Genomic DNA, 20692 nt, shown 5'->3' with positions numbered 1-20692 from the left:
TTTTGACCGCTAAAAAAATATTCTTTAAAAAAATCTAAACTTGGAGTTCTTCTAGTCGTTTAAAAAATATTATTTAAAAAATGCAAGTTTGGAGGTCTTTTGGTCGTTCAATAAAAATTTTCTTTAAAAAATCCACTTTTGGTGATCTGTAGGTTCTAGAGAAAACATCTGTAAAAATTCCACTTTTAGTATAATGTGGATCCTAGAAAAACGTTCTTTAAAAAAAACTATAATAAATGGCCTGCGGGTTCTAGAAAAAATTCTTTAAAACATTTTTCGCCTGCGGGTCCTAAAACAAAAAAAACTATTGGTCCATTAAAAAACTATTCTTTAAAAAATCCACGCCTCTGTTGGTTTTTGAAAAATATTCTTTAAAAAATTCACTCCTCTGTTGGTCTTTGAAAAAATATTCTTTAAAAAATTCACACCTCTGTTGGTCTTTGAAAAAATATTCTTTACAAAATTCACACCTCTGTTGGTCTTTGACAAAATATTCTTTAAAAATACCACGCCTTTGAAGGTCTTTTAAAAAATATACTTAAAGAAATCCACGCCTCTGTTGTTGACTGAAAAAATATTCTTTAAAAAATCCACGCTTCTGCTATTGATTGAAAAAATATTTTTTAAGAAATCCACGCCTCTGTTGTTGAATGAAAAAATATTCTTTAAAAAATCCACACCTCTATAGGTCATTGAAAAAATTCTTTTTAAAAAATCCACGCGTCTATAAGTCATTGAAAAAATATTTTTTAAAAAATCCACGCATCTATAGGTCATTAAAAAAATATTTTTTAAAAAATCCACGCCTCTGTTGTTGACTGAAAAAATATTTTTTAAAAAATCCACACCTCTGTTGTTGACTGAAAAAATATTTTTTAAAAAATCCACGCCACTGTTGTTGACTGAAAAAATATTTTTTAAAAAATCCACGCCTCTGTTGTTGACTGAAAAATATTTTTTAAAAAATTCACGCCTCTATAGGTCATTGGAAAAATATTTTTTAAAAAATCGACGCATCTGTTGTTGACTGAAAAAATATTTTTTAAAAAATTCACGCCTCTATAGGTCATTGAAAAAATATTCTTTAAAAATCCACGCCTCTGTTGTTGACTGAAAAAATATTTTTTTAAAAATCCACGCCTCTGTTGTTGACTGAAAAAATATTTTTTTAAAAATCCACGCCTCTATAGGTCATTGAAAATATATTCTTTAAAAATCCACGCCTCTCATGGTCCATGATATAATATTCTCTACACAATCCACGCCGATGTTGTTGTTCTTTATCATCGACAAAAAGCTTCTTTGCTACAATTCGCCGCGAATTTCACAATTACCTGAAAACTGTGCTCATATTCAAATATATTTGTTGTAATTGATATAATCGAGTTTTGAAAATTATCAAATAAACATTTTCATTATCAGTCATTAGCAGGGGTTCTTAGGCGAGGCACTGCTGAATTTTGATCATTTTGATAAAAAAAATAAAACAAGTCGAAATTAATCTATTGAAAGTGTACGATTATATGTAATTTGATTTGTTATATTTCATAATTTAACGGTATATTAGTTTAATGAAAGTTATCTCTTAACAAGATATTTAAACAAAAGAAAAAAAAAAAACTTCAGTAATGCAAGAACTTTGTATCTCTCGGTGTTATCTCAAAAGCTCTGAAATGTTTGAAAGTTGATTTGGGTAGAGTGTAAACGAATTGGGTGAGCACTACTCAGGAGAGATAATATGAAAATGAGAGAGGGGAATAAAGAGAGTGAAATAATGAGCATGTTAGAAGTGGGAGAAATTATACTGAAATTGCGAACTCATACAGAGTTGGTGAATTCGTACTAAGCTTATGATCTAAAAGTGAGTTGGTAAATTCTTACTTAGCTGGCGAACTCTTATTCAGCTGGCGAACTTTTATTGAATTGACGAAGTCATAATAAGCTGACGAACTCATGGTGAACTGGCGAACTCATAGTGAGCAGGCGAACTCATAGTGAGCTGGCGAACTCATGGTGAGCTGGCGAACTCATAGTGAGCTGGTGAACTCATAGTGAGCTGGCGAACTCATAGTGAGCTGGCGAACTCATGGTGAGCTGGCGAACTCATTGTGAGCTGGCGAACTCATTGTGAGCTGGAGGACTCATTGTGAGCTGGAGGACTCATACTGAGCTGGAGGATTCATATGAGCTGTTGATCTCATACTGAGCTGGCGAACTCATACTGAGCTGGAGGACTCATACTGAGCTGGAGGACTCATATGAGCTGTTGATCTCATACTGAGCTGGCGAATTCATACTGAGCTGGCGAACTCATATTGAGCTGGTGAACACATAGTGAGCTGGAGGACTCATACTGAGCTGGAGGACTCATATGAGCTGTTGATCTCATACTGAGCTGGCGAATTCATACTGAGCTGGCGAACTCATACTGAGCTGGAGGACTCATACTGAGCTGGAGGACTCATACTGAGCTGGACGACTCATATGAGCTGTTGATCTCATACTGAGCTGGTAAATTCATACTGAGCTGGCGAACTCATATTGAGCTGGTGAACACATAGTGAGCTGGCGAACTCATACTGAGCTGCCAATCATTTTGGGAGCTAGCGAACTTGTATTGAGTTGGCAAATTCTTTGATGAATTGATAATATTTTCACGTCGATGGTAGGGTCTTTATTAAAATATAAAGAGGAAGAGCGACAGAGAGAGAGAGAGAAAAAGAGATTATTTCTCGCCATAAATGAGTAAATGCAGTTCGCATATGTCGTAAGTACATTTTTTATCAGTTAATATAAAAGAAGCTCCCCACGAAGCCACAACGTCTAGTCGAGGTTATCAGGCGGTGGGACATAGACGCCGTTGTATTGACAAACCAAAAAAAAAAAACTTGCAACCAACCACTTCAAACTTTTCGGAATCCAAGCAACTTGCGAACGAGAGAGAGAGAGAGAAAAAACAAAACAATGTGGGAATTAGTTCTCCTATCTCTGGTGCTCCTCATTGCCTTGACAATACGACACATCCGAGAGCACTACAAATATTGGCAACATCTGGGCATTCCATGTGGAGAGACAAGTTGGATATTTGGCAGTATGGTGGGAGTGGTTACCAAACGTTCCTTTTTTGAACTCTGGCTGGAGTATTACAACCGCTTCAAGGGCAGCGGCCCCTTTACCGGTTTCTTTTGGTTTTTCAAGCAGGCCGTATTCGTCATGGATCCTTGGCTGATTAAGCAAATTCTCATCAAGGATTTTGACAAGTTCATGGATCGTGGTTTGTTCTACAATGAAGTTGATGACCCCTTGTCGGCCCATTTGTTTTCCATGCATGGCCAGAAGTGGAGAAATTTGAGGAACAAATTATCGCCCACCTTTACTTCCGGGAAAATGAGAACCATGTTCCCGACCGTGGTCCAAGTGGGTCATGAGTTACTCGATGTGCTGGGCGAGGATATAGAGAAGAGTGACGAAATTGAAATACGTAGTTTGATGGCCCGCTATACCACCGATGTAATTGGCTATTGTGCCTTTGGCATTGAATGCTGCAGTCTCAAGGATCCCCAACAGCTGTTCTACATCATGAGCAAACGGGCCCTGCTGGAAAACAATTTGGGTAGCCTGGGGGTGGCTTTTCGTGGCAGTTTCCCCAAGTTGGCGCGGCGTCTACACATGAAAGACACCGTGGCCGATGTGGAGAATTTCTTCCTGGGCACGGTACGAGAAACCGTGCGCTATCGCGAAGAGAACTCCATTCAGCGCAGCGATTTTATGAATTTGCTGCTGGAACTGAAAAATAATCGCGTGATTAAGAATGAGACGGGAGATGAGTTTGTCAATTTGACATTCAATGAAATTGCGGCTCAGGCATTTTTGTTTTTGGTAGCTGGGTCAGAGACCTCATCGAATACCATGGTGTTTGCCCTGTATGAGTTGGCTTTGCATCAGGAGGTCCAGGACAGGGCTCGAGCTGAGGTGCAAAGGATTTTCGAAGCATGCAACGGGGAGATGGTGTATGAAACGATGTCACAAATGAAGTATTTGAAGCAGGTCATTGATGGTGAGTAAAAGCTGTAAGAAAATGAGTCAAAGGTAGCTCGTAGTGCAGTGGAGGCTTGAGGTTAACTGGCGGCAGGCTGGGGGACATATAGTGAACTGTTGGACTTGCGGACATTAAGGGAGTTGGCAAACTTATAGCGAGTCATCGAACTTGTATTGAGTTAGAGAAATTGCACTTAGCTAACGAACTTCTAATGATTTGGGGAACTCATCGTGAGCTGGCGAACCCATACTGAGCTGGCGAACTCATGGTGAGCCATTGAATTCATAGTGAGCTGGGCAACTCATTGTGAGCTGGCGAACTGATTGTGAGCTGGCGAACTGATTGTGAGCTGGCGAACTCATAGTGAGCTGGCGAACTCATAGTGAGTTGGCGAACTCATAGTGAGCTGCCGAACTCATGGTGACCTGGCGAACTCTTAGTTAGCTGGCGAGCTTATAGTGAGCTGGGGAACTCATAGAGAGCGGGCAAACTCATAGTGACCTGGAAAACTCATAGTAAACTGGCGAGCTCATAGTGAGCTGGCGAACTCATAGTGAGCTGGCAAACTCATAGTGAGCTGGCAAACTCATAGTGAGCTGGCGAACTCATGGTGAGCTGGCGAACTCATAGTGAGCTTGCGAACTCATAGTGAGCTTGCGAACTCATAGTGAGCTGGCGAATTCCTAGTTAGCCATCGAACTCATAGTGAGCTGGCGAACTCATAGTGAGCTGGCGAACTCATGGTGAGATGGCGAACTCATAGTGAACTGGCGAACTCCTAGTTAGCCATCGAACTCGTAGTTAGCCATCGAACTCATAGTATAGCCACCGAACTCATTTGAGCCATCGAACTCTTAGTGATCTGGCGAACTGTTAGTGAGCTGGCGAACTCTCAGTAAGCTGGCGAACTCATAGTGAGCTGGCGAACTCATGGTGAACTGGCGAACTCATAGTGATCTGGCGAACTCATAGTGAACTGGCGGACTCCTAATTAGCCATCGAACTCATAGTTAGCCATCGAATTCAGTTGAGCCATCAAATCTCGAATTTTCTGAATTTTATCCCCTATTATTTCTCATAATTTTCTATTCGTGTTTTTTTTTTTTTTGCAGAAACCCTTCGCCTACACACCCCTCTGCCCGTCTTGAATCGCCACGCCCTCGAAGATTATCCTGTTCCCGGTCATCCGAAATATGTGATACGAAAAGATATGCCCGTCATAATCCCCGCCATTTGCCTGCATCGTGATGAACAGTATTATCCCAATCCCGACGTTTTTAATCCGGACAATTTCACCCCTGAACAAGTGGCTCTACGAGATCCAGTACTCTATCTCCCTTTTGGGGATGGGCCAAGAAATTGCATTGGCCTACGATTTGCTAAAATGCAAATGATGGTGGGCCTTAGTTTACTTTTGAGTAAATTTAAATTTACCATCTGCGAAAGGACACCGGTGCCCATGAAATATGATAAGGAGAATTTTATGTTGACACCGGAAAAGGATTTGTATCTGAAGGTGTCAAGGATATGAGAGCATTTTTTTAAATAAATAAAGCAAACGTAAAAATGTCAATGATTTTGTTCCATTATTATTTTTTTCCTCTTATGATAAGGTCTCGACGGCCATTATGGCTAATTTAATTCGCAGCCATATCCTGGCGTGAACACATCCTTAGGCCATTAAAATTGCTTAATGTCTTCGTTATAACGGCCGTTTTTTTTTTGTTCAGCCGATAATGATGTCAATTAATAAATCTCCAGCATAATGACAGGATAATGCGGCTTTTCGTTGCGATACCAGCTCACTGCCGTTGTGATTCCTGGTACTTTTTTTCTCCCACTCCTCCTTCATCAACCTCTCTCTCTCTCTGAGCTAATGTGAATGTCGTTGTGATTCTTGGTACTCTTTCTCTCCCACTCCGGCTACTTCTCTCTCTCATTCTCTGAGATAATGTGAATGAGTGGCCAATAAAGCGTTTTCTTTTTTATACCCTACACCACAAGGTGGTCAGGGTATTATGTCTTTGTGCATTTGTTTGCAACAGGCAAAAGGAAACGAGATGGACCCATAGTTCCTTTTGATGATCTGCATAGAATCACATTCTGAGTCGATTTATGCATGTCCGTCCGTCCGTCTGTCCATGTATTTTTGTAAACAAAGTACAGGTCGCATTTATTGCCCGATCCAGATGAAATTTTGCAAAGATCTTTTGTTTGGCCCAAGGACGAACCCTATTGAAATTGGAGATAATCGGTCAAAATTTAGATATAGCTCTCATATATATCTTCGTCCGATTTGCCTTTTATTATGCACCATACGTGTAATATCAGCCTGAATTGTATGGAATTTTGCATATACACCCAAATTAGGCCTGAAAATATGTATGCCAAATTTGATCGAAATCGGTTCAGATATAGCTATAGCTCCCATATATATTGTTCATCCGATTTGTTATTTTTGTCCACCGCCGCCGTAATATGCACTCTGTAACAAGAATATTTGGGGAAATATATCAAATACAGCTCAGAAATACATTTGCTAACTTTTATCGAGATCGGTTCAGATTTGGATATAGCTCCCATATATAATTTCGTCCGATTTACCTTTTATTGTGCACCAAACGTCTAATATTTGTCCAAATGGGATGAAATTTTCAACTTACGACCGAATTGAGTCTAGAAGCTAGTATGTCAAATTTGGTGAAGATCGGTTCAGATATAGCTATAGCTTCCATATATATTATTCATCCGATTTGTTATATTTGTTACCCACAACCGTAATATGCACTCCGTAATAACGATATTCAGGGAAATATATCAAATACAGCTCAGAAATATCTTTGCCAAGTGTTATCGAAATCGGTTCAGATTTGGATATAGCTCCCATATATATATCTTTATCCGATTTCAAATTAATTGTGCACCAAATGGGCAATACAATTCCTAATTTAAAAGATACAAATGCTTCGGCATATTTAGTCCTTTGAACTTTAAATTATAATTATAATCACAGCGTGTAAGATTGAATTCTCCCATAAAAACTCTTAATTGTTATGTGGAGCTCTACTTAATTAGCAAAGTGGTGTAGGGTATCATAAAGTCGGCCCCGCCCGACGTGAAGACTTTCTTTACTGGTTTTTCAGTTACAAATGAAGCAAAAATGGAAAAATAAATTAATGCTTTGTCCTTAAACGTCATTATTAAGACGTTCGCACTCGTGACTTCCAATATCAATAAAGGTGAGACTACATCTTTAGGCTTTTATGAAGGCAAGCCATTAAAAATCCATCACACACACACACACACACACACACATTCACAAGATTTACGTGTCATGTTTGGTTTTTTTATGTTTTGGTTTATGGGCTGTCGAATCGGCAATGGGAAACCTTTTTGGGGGGAAATATTCATGGCTTGCCATTTTTAAGAAAAATCAAGATCCGCATTATCTAAGAGGCCCAACATCATTATCCGCGTTATCCAAATGCTGTAAAATCATTATCCGCATTATCCAAAAGTCCTAAAATCATTATCCGCGTTATCCAAAAGTTCTGAAATATTTATACGTGTTATCCAAAGATCCAAAATCATTATTCGCGTTATCCAAAAGTCCTAAAATATTTATCCGTGTTATCCGAGTCATTATTATCTGTGTTAACCGAGTGCTGCAAAATTATTATTCGAATTATCCAAATGCTGTGAAATAATTATCCGCATTATCCAAAAGAACGAAAATCATTGTCCGTATTCTCCAAGTGCTGCAAAATCATTATCCGCGTTATCCGAGTGCAGAAAAATCATTATCCGATTTATCCAAATGCTGTAAAATAATTATCCGTATTATTCAGAAAGCCCAAAATCATTATCCGCATTACCCAAAAGTCCTAAAATGATTATCCGTTTTATTCCAGTGCCTGAAAATTATTATCCACATTATCCAAATGCTTTGAAATAATTATCCGCATTATCCATTATTCAAAAGGCCCAAAATCTTTATCCGCGTTATCCAAAAGTCCTAAAATCATTATCCGTTTCATTCCAGTGCTGCAAAATGCTTAACCGTGTTATCCAAAAGGCCCAAAATCATTATCCGCATTATCCAAAAGACCAAAATTTTTATCCGTATTGTCCAAGTGCTGCAAAATCATTATTCGCGTTATTGCCCGCATTATCCAAATGCTGTAAAGTCATTATCCGCATTATCCAAAAGGGCCAAAATCATTATCCGCGTTATCCAAAACTCCTAAAATCATTATCCGTGTTATCAAAGTGCTGCAAAACTATTATCCGCGTTATCCGAGTGCTGCAAAACCATTATCCGCGTTATCCGAGTGCTCCAAAATCATTATCCGCATTATCCAAAAACATAAAATCATTATCCGCATTATCCAAAATATTTATCCGTATTATCCACTTTATACGAATACTGTAAAGTCATTATTCGCATTATCCAAAAGGCCCAAAATCGTTACACGTGTGCTGCAAAATCATTATCCACATTATCCAAAATTATTATCCGTGTTATCAAAGTGCTGGAGAATCATTATCCGCGTTATCCGAGTGCTGCAAAATCATTATCCGCATTATCCAAAAACCCACAATCATTATCCGAATTATCCAAAATAATTATCCGTATTATCCAAGTGCTGCAAAATCATTTTCCACTTTATCCAAATGCTGTAAAGTCATTATCCGCATTATCCAAAAGGCCCAAAATCATTATCCGCGTTATCCAAAAGTCCTAAAATCATTATCCGTCTTTGCAAAGTTCTGCAAAGTCATTATCAGCGTTATCCGAGTGCTGCAAAATCATTATCCGCGTTATCCAAATACTGTAAAGTCATTATCCCCATTATCCAAAAACCCAAAATCATTATCCGCATTATCCAAAATAATTATCCGTATTATCCAAGTGCCAAGTGTTATCAAAGTGCTGCAGAATCATTATCCGCGTTATCCGAGTGCTGCACAATCATTATCCGCGTTATCCAAATGCTGTAAAGTCATTATCCGCATTATCCAAAAACCCAAAATCATTATCCGCATTATCCAATATAATTATCCGTATTATCCAAGGGCTGCAAAATCTTTATCCGCATTATCCAAAAGTCCCAAAATCATTATCCGCGTTATCCAAAAGTCCTGAAATCATTATCCGTGTTATCAAAGTGCTACAAAATCATTATCCGCGTTATCCGAGTGCTGCCAAATGCTGTAAAGTTATTATCCGCATTATCCAAAAACCCCAAATCATTATCCGCATTATCCAAAATAATTATCCGTATTATCCAAGTGCTGCCAAATCATTATCCACTTTATCCGAATACTGTAATGCCATTATCCACATTATCCAAACGGCCTAAAATCATTATCCGCATTATCCAAAAGGCCCAAAATCGTTATCCCTATTATCCAAGTGCTGCAAATCTATTATCCGCATTATCCAAGATACCCATAATCATTATCCGTGTTATCCAAGTGTTGGAAAATCATTATCCATACTATCCAAATACTGTAAGGTCATTATCCACATTATTCAAGTGGCACAAAGTCATCTTCCACCTTATCTAAATCATATAAATCCATTATCCGCAAATGAAAAAAAATAAAGCATTATGCCCTTAACACTTCCCATCTCTGGACATGAAAATGCAGCATCATCGTTCGACCTGCCTATTCTTCTTCTGCGTGTGCAGGCGTCAATCACTTTAAGCCAGTTAATACGAACACATTTGTACAGAAATTTGCACATTCTTCTCCCACTCTCTGCCTCTCTCATTCATTCTCTTCCCCCTTTGCTTGCGGAGGAAAGTGTTTCGTTGCGAACCTTAAGAGGTATTGTGGTGGAAAATATTTTAGTCATTTTCTTCTTCCGTATACAAAAATTCGCTCGATTGCCTTGGCCTCGGGTAGTGGTGGCGGTAACGGTTTTCTTGCAAACGTTTCTTTTTGCAACATTCACGTAATGTGGCCGTGAATGACTTTTCGTTATTTTGCGGAGATTTTTTTCACCCCGCTCTGCTGCTGGTTGTTAGGCGGGCACGTACTTCAAGTTAACATGTGTTTTCATTTCATTCCGTTCTGTAAAGGATTTCTTTGTGGCCGTTGCAGCTCCTTTTGAGTGGCAGTACAAAAGGAATATTTCACTTAACCACAATGACTGAGACGTGAATGAATCGAAAGAATTGCCGATCCGAATGATGTGTCAGTCATTGATGGATGCATGAATTGAAGATTTACTTAGCGTGGTGCGTGCGGAGGAATGTTGGGTAAAATGCCAAGGGTGAAATGTGAGGAGGGTGTAGGTTACTCGGGGGTGATGGGAGGGGAAAAGAGAGGGACAGGGAGAGAGAGAGAGAGAGAGGGAGGGGAGAGAGAGGGAGGGAGGGAAGGAGAAAGAGAGGAAGGGAGGGAGAGAGAGAGGGAGGGGGAGAGATAGAGAGAGGGAGGATGAGAGAGAGAGAGAGAGTAGGAGGGAGGGAGAGAGAGAGAGAGAGTAGGAGGGAGGGAGAGAGAGAGAGAGTAGGAGGGAAGGAGAGAGAGAGGGAGGGATAGAGAGAGTAGGAGGGAGGGATAGAGAGAGGAAGGAATTGAGAAATATTTATTCAAATGAAGTGAACTTATAATTCAGGTTATCCAGATGATAAAAATCCAAATTCGGATTATACTGGCATGTTAATCCATTATCCACATTATCCAGATGGTGTAAACTCATTATCCACTTTATCCAAATGGTATAAACTAATTATTCACGTTATCCAGACAATATAAACCTACAATTTTCGTTTTTAGAATATTATCCACGATATCCAAAGCGTTAGAAACATTATCCACGTTATCGAAATATTATCCACATTATCCAAATGTGTTGGAAATATTATCCCCGGTATCCAAATGAGTCAGAAACATTATCCACTTTATCCGAATATTATCCGTATGAGTCAGAAACTTTATCCGTGTTATCCAAATAAGTCAGAAACATTATCCACGTTATCCAAACATTATCCACAGCATTCAAATGTGTGGGAAACATTATCCACTTTATCCAAACCAGTTAGAAATGTTATCCATGTTATCCAAATGAGTCAGAAACATTATCCGTGTTATCCGAACATTATCCGCGTTATGCAATTCAGTTAGAAACATTATCCACTTTATCCAAATGAGTCAGAAAAATTATCCGTGCTATCCAAACGTTTTAAAAACATTATCCACTTTATCCAAATGAGACAGAAAAATTATCCGTGCTATCCAAATGAGTTAGAAACATTATCCGCGTTATCCAAACATTATCCACATGTCTTAAAAACATTATCCACGTTATCCAAACCTTATCCGCACTATCCAAAGCAGTGTTAATTACATTATCCACGTTATCCAAATGTCTTGGAAACATTATCCACTTCATCCAAACATTATCCGCGTTATCCAAAGCGGCCAAAAACATTATCCACTTTATCCAAATATTATCCATGCTATCCAAATGAGTCAGAAACATTATCCGTGTTATCCGAACATTATCCACGTTATCCAAAAGAGTCAGAAACATTATTCACGTTATCCAAAAGAGTCAGAAACATTATCCGTGTTATCCAAATTAATCAGAAACTTTATCCGTGTTATCTAAATGAATCAGAAACTTTATCCGTGTTATCCAAATGAGTCAAAAACATTATCCACGTTATCCAAACATTATCCACATGTCTTAAAACATTATCCACGTTATCCAAACATTATCCGCGTTATCCAAATGCGTTGGAAACATTGGCCACGTTATCCAAATGAGTCAGAAACATTTCCGTATTATCCAAATGTTTCGGAAACTTTTTCCGTGTTATCCAAATGAGTCAGAAACATTATCCGCGTTATCTAAAAGAGTCAGAAACATTATCCACGTTATCCAAACATTATCCGTGTTATCCAAATGAGTCAGAAACATTATCCACGTTATCCAAAAGAGTCAGAAACATTATCCACGTTATCCAAAAGAATCAGAAACATGATCCACGTTATCCAAAAGAGTCAGAAACTTTATCCGTGTTATCCAAATGAATCAGAAGATTTATCCGTGTTATCCAAATTAGTCAGAAACTTTATCCGTGTTATCCAAATGAGTCAGAAACATTATCCACGTTATCCAAAAGAGTCAGAAACATTATCCACGTTATCCCAATGAGTCAGAAACATTATCCACGTTATCCAAAAGAATCAGAAACATTATCCACGTTATCCAAAAGAGTCAGAAACTTTATCCGTGTTATCCAAATGAATCAGAAGATTTATCCGTGTTATCCAAATGAGTCAGAAACTTTATCCACGTTATCCAAATGAGTCAGAAACATTATCCACGCCATCGCAAAACTATCCGCGTTATCCAAGTGAATCAGAAACATTATCCACGTTATCCAAAAGAGTCAGAAACATTATCCACGTTATCCAAACATTATCCACGTTATCCAAACATTATCCACGTTATCCAAAAGAGTCAGAAACTTTATCCGTGTTATCCAAATGAGTCAGAAACATTCTCCACGTTATCCAAAAGAGTCAGAAACATTATCCACGTTATCCCAATGAGTCAGAAACATTATCCACGTTATCCAAAAGAATCAGAAACATTATCCACGTTATCCAAAAGAGTCAGAAACTTTATCCATGTTATCCAAATGAATCAGAAGATTTATCCGTGTTATCCAAAAGAGTCAGAAACTTTATCCGTGTTATCCAAATGAATCAGAAGATTTATCCGTGTTATCCAAATGAGTCAGAAATATTATCCACGTCATCGCAAAATTATCCGTGTTATCCAACTGAGTCAGAAACATTATCCACGTTATCCAAACATAATCCACGTTACCCAAATGAGTCAGAAACTTTATCCGTGTTATCCAAATGAGTTAGAAACATTATCCACGCTATCCAAAAGAATGAGAAACATTATCCATGTTATCCCAACATTATCCACTTTATCCACGTGTGTCAGAAACATTATCCACGTTTTCCAAGTGAGTCAGAAACATTATCCACGTTATCCAAGCACTATCCATATTATCCAAATGACTTAGAAACATTATCCACGTTACCTATATATGCCTTAGAAACATTATCCACATTATCCGCGTTATCCAAATGAGTGAGAAAAATTATCCACGTTATTTAAATAAGTTCTAAACATTATCCCGGCTATCCTAAATAGTTAGAAATATTATCCGCGTTATCAAAAGCGTTTAAAAATATTATCCACGTTATCCGAATGACTGAAAAACATTTTCGAAAATGTCTTTGAAACCCTAGCCACGTTATTCAAATTTCGTAAAGTCATTATCCAGGCTATTAATATTATCCTACTACTTTTCGCATTATCCGCCACCCGACATAATGATGATCTTCTTTATTTACTTCATAAGCTATGTGTCAGAAAAAATGCATCAGTTTATGAGCCATCTATGCTGTCAGATATTCTCTCCGAAATTCCTCCTGGCTTTATCTTTATTATTGTTACTCTACCAGTAGTTTTTTTTTTCGCTTCATGGATAAAAAAAAAGACAAAGCAATTTCGCCATGAAACTTTGTTGCACATATGCATTTCCCAATCTTATTAAGTTTTCCACTCTCTCTGGGATACGTGGGTAAACATTGAATATGCAGCATATATGAAACTTTTGGATCCGGTTGAGATTTTAGCCCCCTTCTGCAGCCCCTGCCTTCAAACACGCTCGCCGAATGACAATGCAACGGCAACTATATTGTCAAGTGTTGTTGTAAGTGCAAAAAACAACTACAATATTGTTCCTTTTTTTTCATTGTCATTGTTATCATTTTTTTTTTGTTGTTATTTGTTTTTGAGTGGATAAACAATAATAAGGTTTCACGTCGTCGTTGTTGTTGTTATTGCTAATCTCCCCAGAGGTAAATATGAGGGGATTTATCTTTAAAAAAGAAAAACAGAAGATGGAAAAACCCCCAGCATGGAAGTAAGAAAATCCGAGATTATTGTGGATGCTACGTGGCAAAGATATTGTCATGCATTGCAGCAGCAGCATCAGATTGGATTGCATGGCCTCCCCGCACGAAATTCATATTTCGTCTCCTAATGGGGCGAAACCGGCGGCGGAATGAGAAAAAGTGCAGGCATAAAAAAATTCGTAATAATAACAAGAACCGAAATAAAAGTAAAAATTCTGTACGGAGAATGAATGAAACAAACAAGTCTGATTTTATTTTATGAAGCCCAACCCGTCTCATCTCGCAAATTGAGTTGGGGGTAGTCATGGAATTTTAATGAGTTTGGCATAATTTCGGAAAGAAAATAATGAGAAGCACTACTTTATATTATTTTCATTGTAGTTGAGTGCGAATTAAGAGGAATATACTTTTGCTGTTAAATCACACTGGGATGAATAGCAGCAAGACAAAGGGAAAATGAGAGAAAATTGGCATCTCCTCTGAAACTTAATTTTGCGAAAAAGTGAAATGAAAATGCAACCAGTCCAAAATATATTTAAATATTTTTCTATTGAAACATGTAAACAACCGACAATCCAGGACCTCTGAGGTCCTCTGATTATTTTTTTGGAGAAAAATATTAAGGACTTCTAAAGTCTAAATTTTTTTATAAAATAATCAACCGATCAAAATTGGCCTCATATCTCCGTATTAAAAATCGAAAGCCCAGTTGGCCGTACAAAATATTTTTAACACGAAATTGTAAGGATTTTTATTTTTTTTTAATTAAATTAAAGGACCTCGTTGTTAATTTTTTTTTGAAAATAATAAATTTTAAAGATCTTGTCGTGGATTTATTGGAAATAAGTTTTAAGAATCTTGAAAAGAATTTTTTCAAAAATACATTTTCAGGACCTTATCGTGGATTTATTGAAAATAAGTTTTAACCACCTCGAAGAGGATTTTTCCAAAAAGAGGATTTTTCAAAATATCGTATTTTTTAAACACATATCAAGGACCTTGTCATGTATTTTTTAAAATTACATTTTAAAGACCTAGTCGTACATTTTTTAAAAATAAATTTTATGGATTTTGCGTGGATTTATTGAGAATAAATTTTAAGGACCTCGTCGTGGATTTTTTAAAAATTAATTTTAAGGACCTCGTCGCTAATTTATTGAAAATGAATTTTAAGCACCTCGTCGCTAATTTATTGAAAATGAATTTTAAGGATCTTGTCGTGGATTTTTTTAAAAATAAAATTTTAAGGACCTCGTCGCTAATTTATTGAAAATGAATTTTAAGCACCTCGTCGCTAATTTATTGAAAATGAATTTTAAGGACCTCGTCGCTAATTTATTGAAAATGAATTTAAGGACCTTGTCGTGGATTTTTTAAAAATAAAATTTTAAGGACCTCGTCGCTAATTTATTTACAATGAATTTTAAGGACATCGAAGTGGTTTTATTAAAAAATATATAAGGACCTTGTCGTGGATTTTTTTAAAATAAAATTTTAAATACCTCATCGCGAATTAAAAAAAAAATAATAAAATCAATTTTAAGAACCTCAAGGTGAGTTTTTTTTAAATTAAATTTAAGGACCTAGTCGTGGTTTTTTTTAAAAATAATTTTTAAAACCTCATGGTGGATTTTTTTTTAAAAAAATTTAAGGATATCAAGGACTTACTTTGAATTTCTTTTTAAAGAAATTTCAAGGAACTCGTCGGGTTTTTTGTTAAATTCATTTTAAATAAATATATTTCATATTTTAAATAATATTTTTTAGGATTTTTTTTAAATAAATTGTAAAGACCTCGTCGTGGATTTTTAAAAATCAATTTTAAGGATCTTGTCGTGGATTTATAGAAAATAAATTTAGAGACCTTGTCGTGGTTTTATTGAGAATAAACTTTAAGGACTTCATTGTGGATTTTTTTAAATAAAATTTGAGGACCTCAAGGACTTATTTTGAATTTCTTTTTAAATAAAATTTGAGGACCTCAAGGACATATTTTGAATTTCTTTTTAAATAAATTTCGCTGACCTCGTCGAAGATTTTATAAATATTAAATAAATTTTAAGGAATTTTATTAAAACAAATTCTAAGAACATCGTCGTGGATTTTTTAAAAGCAATTTTAAGGATCTTGTCGTGGATTTATGGAAAATAAATTTTAGGGAACTTGTCGTGGATTTATAGAAAATAAATTTTAAGGACCTTGTCGTGGATTTATAGACAATAAATTTTAGGGACCTTGTCGTGGATTTATAGAAAATAAATTTTAAGGACCTTGTCGTGGATTTATAGACAATAAATTTTAAGGACCTCATTGTGGATTTTTCTAAAATAAAATTTGAGGAACTTTCTTTTTTATTTCTTTTTAAATAAATTTCATGGCCCTCGTCGAGGATTTTTTTAAATATTTTTTTTTAATAAATATTAAATAAATTTTAAGGATGTTTTTAAATAAATAAATTTTTTTAAATAAATTCTAAGGACCTCGTCGTGAATTTTTTAAAAATAAATGTTAAGGACCTTGTCGTGGATTTTTCAAAAATAAATTTTAAGGACCTTGTCGTGGATTTGGATTCAATTTTAATTTAAATTTTTGTTAAATTTTAAAGACCTTGTCGTGAATTTTTCAAAAATAAATTTTAAGGTCGTGGATTGTCGTGGATTTGGATTTAATTTTAATTTAAATTTTTGTTAAATTTTAAGGACCTCAAGGACTTATCTTAAATTTTTAAAAATACATCTTAAGGATCTCGTCGTGGATTTTTTAAAAATACATTTTGGACCTCAAATATCCATCTAAGATTTTGAAAAATACATTTTAAGGACCTCGTCGTGGATTTTTAAAGAATACATATTAAGGAATTTGACGTCGATTTTTTCAAAGAATTTTGGGATTTTTCAAACATAAATTTAAAGGAATTTTAAAGCATACATTTCAAAGACCTCATGGAATTTTTCAAACGTAAATTATATGGACTTCGTGGATTTTTAAACATTCATTTCAGGACTTCAAAGAAGTCGATTTGTAGACATACATTTCAAAGATCTCAAGGAATTCGCGGATCTTTCAAACATTAATTGTATCGAACTTTCATTTTAAGGACCTCGCGCAGTTTGTGGATTTATCAAAATTAATTTTAAGGACCTTAAGGAGTTCTTAGATTTTTAAAACATACATTTCAAGGAATTCATGGATTTTATAACAAACGTTTCAAGGACCTCAAAAATTCCTGGACTATTTAAACATTACTTTTAAGGATCTCAATGAATTCGTGGATTCTTGAACATTAATTTCAAGGACCTTAAGGAATTTCAGGATTTATAAAACATATATATTTAGGATAAAACGTTTCAAGAACCTCAAGGAATTCGAAGTTTTTTAACATACGTTTCAAGGACCTTAAGGATTTTTAAAACATTCCTTTTAAGGATCTGAATGAACTCGTGAATTTTTTATATATTACTTTAAAGGATCTTATTGAATTCGTGAATTTTTAAACATAAGTTTCAAGGACCTTAAGGAATTTCTGGACTTTGACAACATACGTTTCAAGGATTTAATTTTATAAACAATAATTTCAAGGACTTCGCAGAAGGATTTCAAAGAATTTGTGGATTTTCAAAATAATTTTTAATCTATCCTTAATTTAAATTTTTAAGAATTTCAAACAAACATTTCAAGGACCTCAAGGATTTAGAGGAGATTTTTTTTTTAAATAAATAATATTTATGTCTTATTGGACAAAAGAAATGTTCTTCAAAGTCTTCCGGAACAAAAAATTGAGGATATTTTTATAAATATTTTTTAAGGTCCTCCTGGAAACCTGGAAAAAATCGTTAAATCGTTGCAAGGATTGTGGATACTTTATTGGAAAAATTTCCAGAGTATTTTTCAAGAAGACAACATTTTTAGCCTTTGAAATCTTTCCCATAGAATTTCCCTTGAGTCTATTAAACATGTATCCTTTGTTGTTGTTGAGCTTTATTTGTGATTATTTGTGTTCACAATCCACCAAACCATCCACCCACCCCATCCATCTACCCATCTAGGGGTTATCAATCATTTAGTGCCCATTTTAAGCCAGCGAGTAATTTATTTGTTTATTATGCGGCCATTATTTGTTACAGACATCATCAACATTTGAATAACATCAATCACCGACAAATAAATTGTTGCTTTTCCCATTTCCCAAAAATTTGTAGAACTTTTGCCAGTGATACACAAACAAGACACAACATGGAGCTGTGGATTGATTGTTTGGTATTACAGTGGATCAAAGGGGAAAAATACTCATAAAATGTTAAAGGTTAATTTAGAAGATTTTACAAAGTTATAAATTCGAGATTATTTCTACAAGAAAAATTTTAAGATTTTTAGAGAGGTAGGTAGAGATAGTATCGGTCGGTGTCAGAAGCCCTTGAATGATTTAAAAATTTGAAAATAAATTTTTAAAATTTTAAATCTGAAAATTGTACAACATAAGGTGTACCACTGCGCCCCACTGTTATCAGCTGTTGATTTGTTATTATTTTAAATCCGCCCATATGTGATGATTCGATTAGGCCCAAAAATAACCTCTTCCACGAAATTAAATAGAATTTTCAGAATGAGAAAGGTGCTGGGGTAAAGCACGTAATAATAACAAAAAAACAACAAAAAAGAACTCTGTTCGGAGAATATATAAAAATTTAAAAATAAATTTACAAAATTTCAAAACTGATATTTGTACTCTTTTCGCCCCACTGTAACCAGCTGTTGATATGTTATCATTTTAAATCCGGCGATATGTGATGCTTTGATTTGGTCCGAAAATAACCCCTTCCACAAATTATATAGAAATTGAAATTGAAATAAAAAAATAAAGATAAAAATGAGAAGTCTGTTCGGAGAAAAATCTAGGGCGGCAACAGAACTCCTTGAAAGTTTTGAAAAATTGAAATTAATTTTCAAAAATTTTATATTTGAAAATTGTATCGAAAAATGTTGTGCCCCTGCACCCACTGTAACCAGCTGTTGATTTGTTATCAATTTAAATCCGCCGATATGTGATGCTTTGATTCGGCACCAAATCCAATCGGAATTGCGTGTTATGTTTGAAAATTAGATCCTGTTTTCATTTTGTTATTTTGTTTTCAATCATTCGGAGGATATGTTTCGACCATTTGGCCAATCAATCAACGAACAAATCTCTCAATGATTAATCGATTCGATGTGATGCGACAACTGTTTAGTATTCTAAACAGCCAAAACAGGATTTCAAAAATACAAATGAAAAACAAGATAAACAATTATAAAAATAAATGGGACAGGCTGGTCAAAATGGGAGGTGGGAGGTTTAAGAAAGGTGGAGGGGTAATAGAAACATTACGATTTTTATTTTTTAAAAAATATATTCTAAGTCCTCCAGATTGGGGAATTTGGGTAAACAAATCCTTAACTTCCAGGTCAAAACTTTTATTTTTTAAACCCTCAGCCGTATGGCCAAAACGTGCCTCATCGAAATAGCGGTTTTAGACCCTAGGTCTCTTTGGGCCAAACCCGTTTCAGGACATTTGGAGTCTATTTAGCGATGTCCGTCCGTCTGTCTGTCTGGCTGGTGCGCACGATATCTCTCGAAGGGAGCATCCGATTTAATTCAAACTTAACTTTAATCTACACGTTTAAAATTTTGAAAATTTGTAAACACAGGTGCGGCCGGTCATTTCAAAGGATAATGGAATCATCATTTGTAAAGGTATTGTTGACCACTCAACGATTTCCCTTTCTATTTCTCTCTCTCTCCCTTTTTCTAAGCCTATACGCTCCGTAGCAGTTTCTTGACGTACCATGTCGGATTATTATTTTAAATTTGTGTTCCCTGTTTGTGTCTCCTCTGTCCTTGGCGACTGTTACAAATTTCAACATTTTTATGGGACTTATTTCTTTACAACTAAATCTTTCCTCTTTTCTCTCTCTCTCTCTAGCTCTCGTATCTCTTCATGGAGGCTCTATTTAATCCATTTAATGTTGTCCCACAAAAAAATAAATAAAACAACAATTCAAAAATTCAAAACATTTGATTGCGTTACTCCAGAGAATGTCGACCAAGTAAATGCCACATAAAATTGTCCAACAACTGTATAGACAGTTTTCACTGTAATCACCCGCCTGGTCAAGCCTAGTAAAATTTTATGAATAATCCCCAAAATAAATCCGCCGTGGAATCCAAAGAAAACAAGGTGCTTACTTGTCATTGAAATGAGCAGCAAAACAAAACAAAGGACATTGCAATGAGACTTAAAAAGGACAAAACAATTGTAACTGTATTCCCCGGCAAAAGAACAAAAAGGAACAACAAATTCCATGGAATTGAAGTTTGGCGATTGTACTTGACAGTTAATCTGATTGGGGACCCCCCAGGGTGGGCTGATGATAAAAAAAAATACAAAATAAAAAAAATATAAAAAAACTAAAAATAAAAATCCCAAGGATTTTTAAGAAAATGTGTGGGTTATTTAAGGAAAGATGACAGGATATGAGGGCGGAAAAAATATATTTTTCTTCAAAATTAACTTTTCATGTCCTGCATTTTTACAATTTTTACCCCTGTTTGACCACCTTTGATTATCTTAATGACCTTTATGTCCACCCAACAACCTGTATGTGTATGTTTCCCAATATCCTGCTAAACGGAAACACGAATACAGGTGT

The 20692-nt window shown here is 35.6% G+C and overlaps 2 protein-coding genes across 2 annotated transcripts in view; one reads left to right on the top strand and one right to left on the bottom strand.

Annotated features, from left to right (window-relative positions):
- LOC131802825 (uncharacterized) overlaps positions 1-20692 on the bottom strand; it is a 31528-nt gene that overhangs the window by 3537 nt on the left and 7299 nt on the right.
- LOC131802893 (probable cytochrome P450 6a21) lies at positions 2819-5581 on the top strand. The gene is made up of 2 exons (XM_059123641.1): positions 2819-4057; positions 5152-5581. The coding sequence occupies exons 1-2, from the start codon at positions 2965-2967 to the stop codon at positions 5568-5570; spliced, it is 1512 nt and encodes a 503-aa protein (XP_058979624.1). The 5' UTR covers positions 2819-2964; the 3' UTR covers positions 5571-5581.

Source organism: Musca domestica, unplaced genomic scaffold (genome assembly GCF_030504385.1).
Source record: "Musca domestica strain aabys unplaced genomic scaffold, Musca_domestica.polishedcontigs.V.1.1 25, whole genome shotgun sequence".
NCBI classification, from domain to species: domain Eukaryota; kingdom Metazoa; phylum Arthropoda; class Insecta; order Diptera; family Muscidae; genus Musca; species Musca domestica.
The sequence above is the reverse complement of the archived record's forward strand: the minus strand, read 5'-3'. Positions and strand labels throughout refer to the sequence as shown.

Bases quoted from the DNA above. Each gene is read 5' to 3' on its own strand.
- LOC131802893 (XM_059123641.1), top strand. From the start codon at position 2,965: ATGTGGGAATTAGTTCTCCTATCTCTGGTGCTCCTCATTGCCTTGACA. The intron at 4,058-5,151 runs GTGAGTAAAAGC...TTTTTTTTGCAG, and splicing joins TTTGAAGCAGGTCATTGATG to AAACCCTTCGCCTACACACC.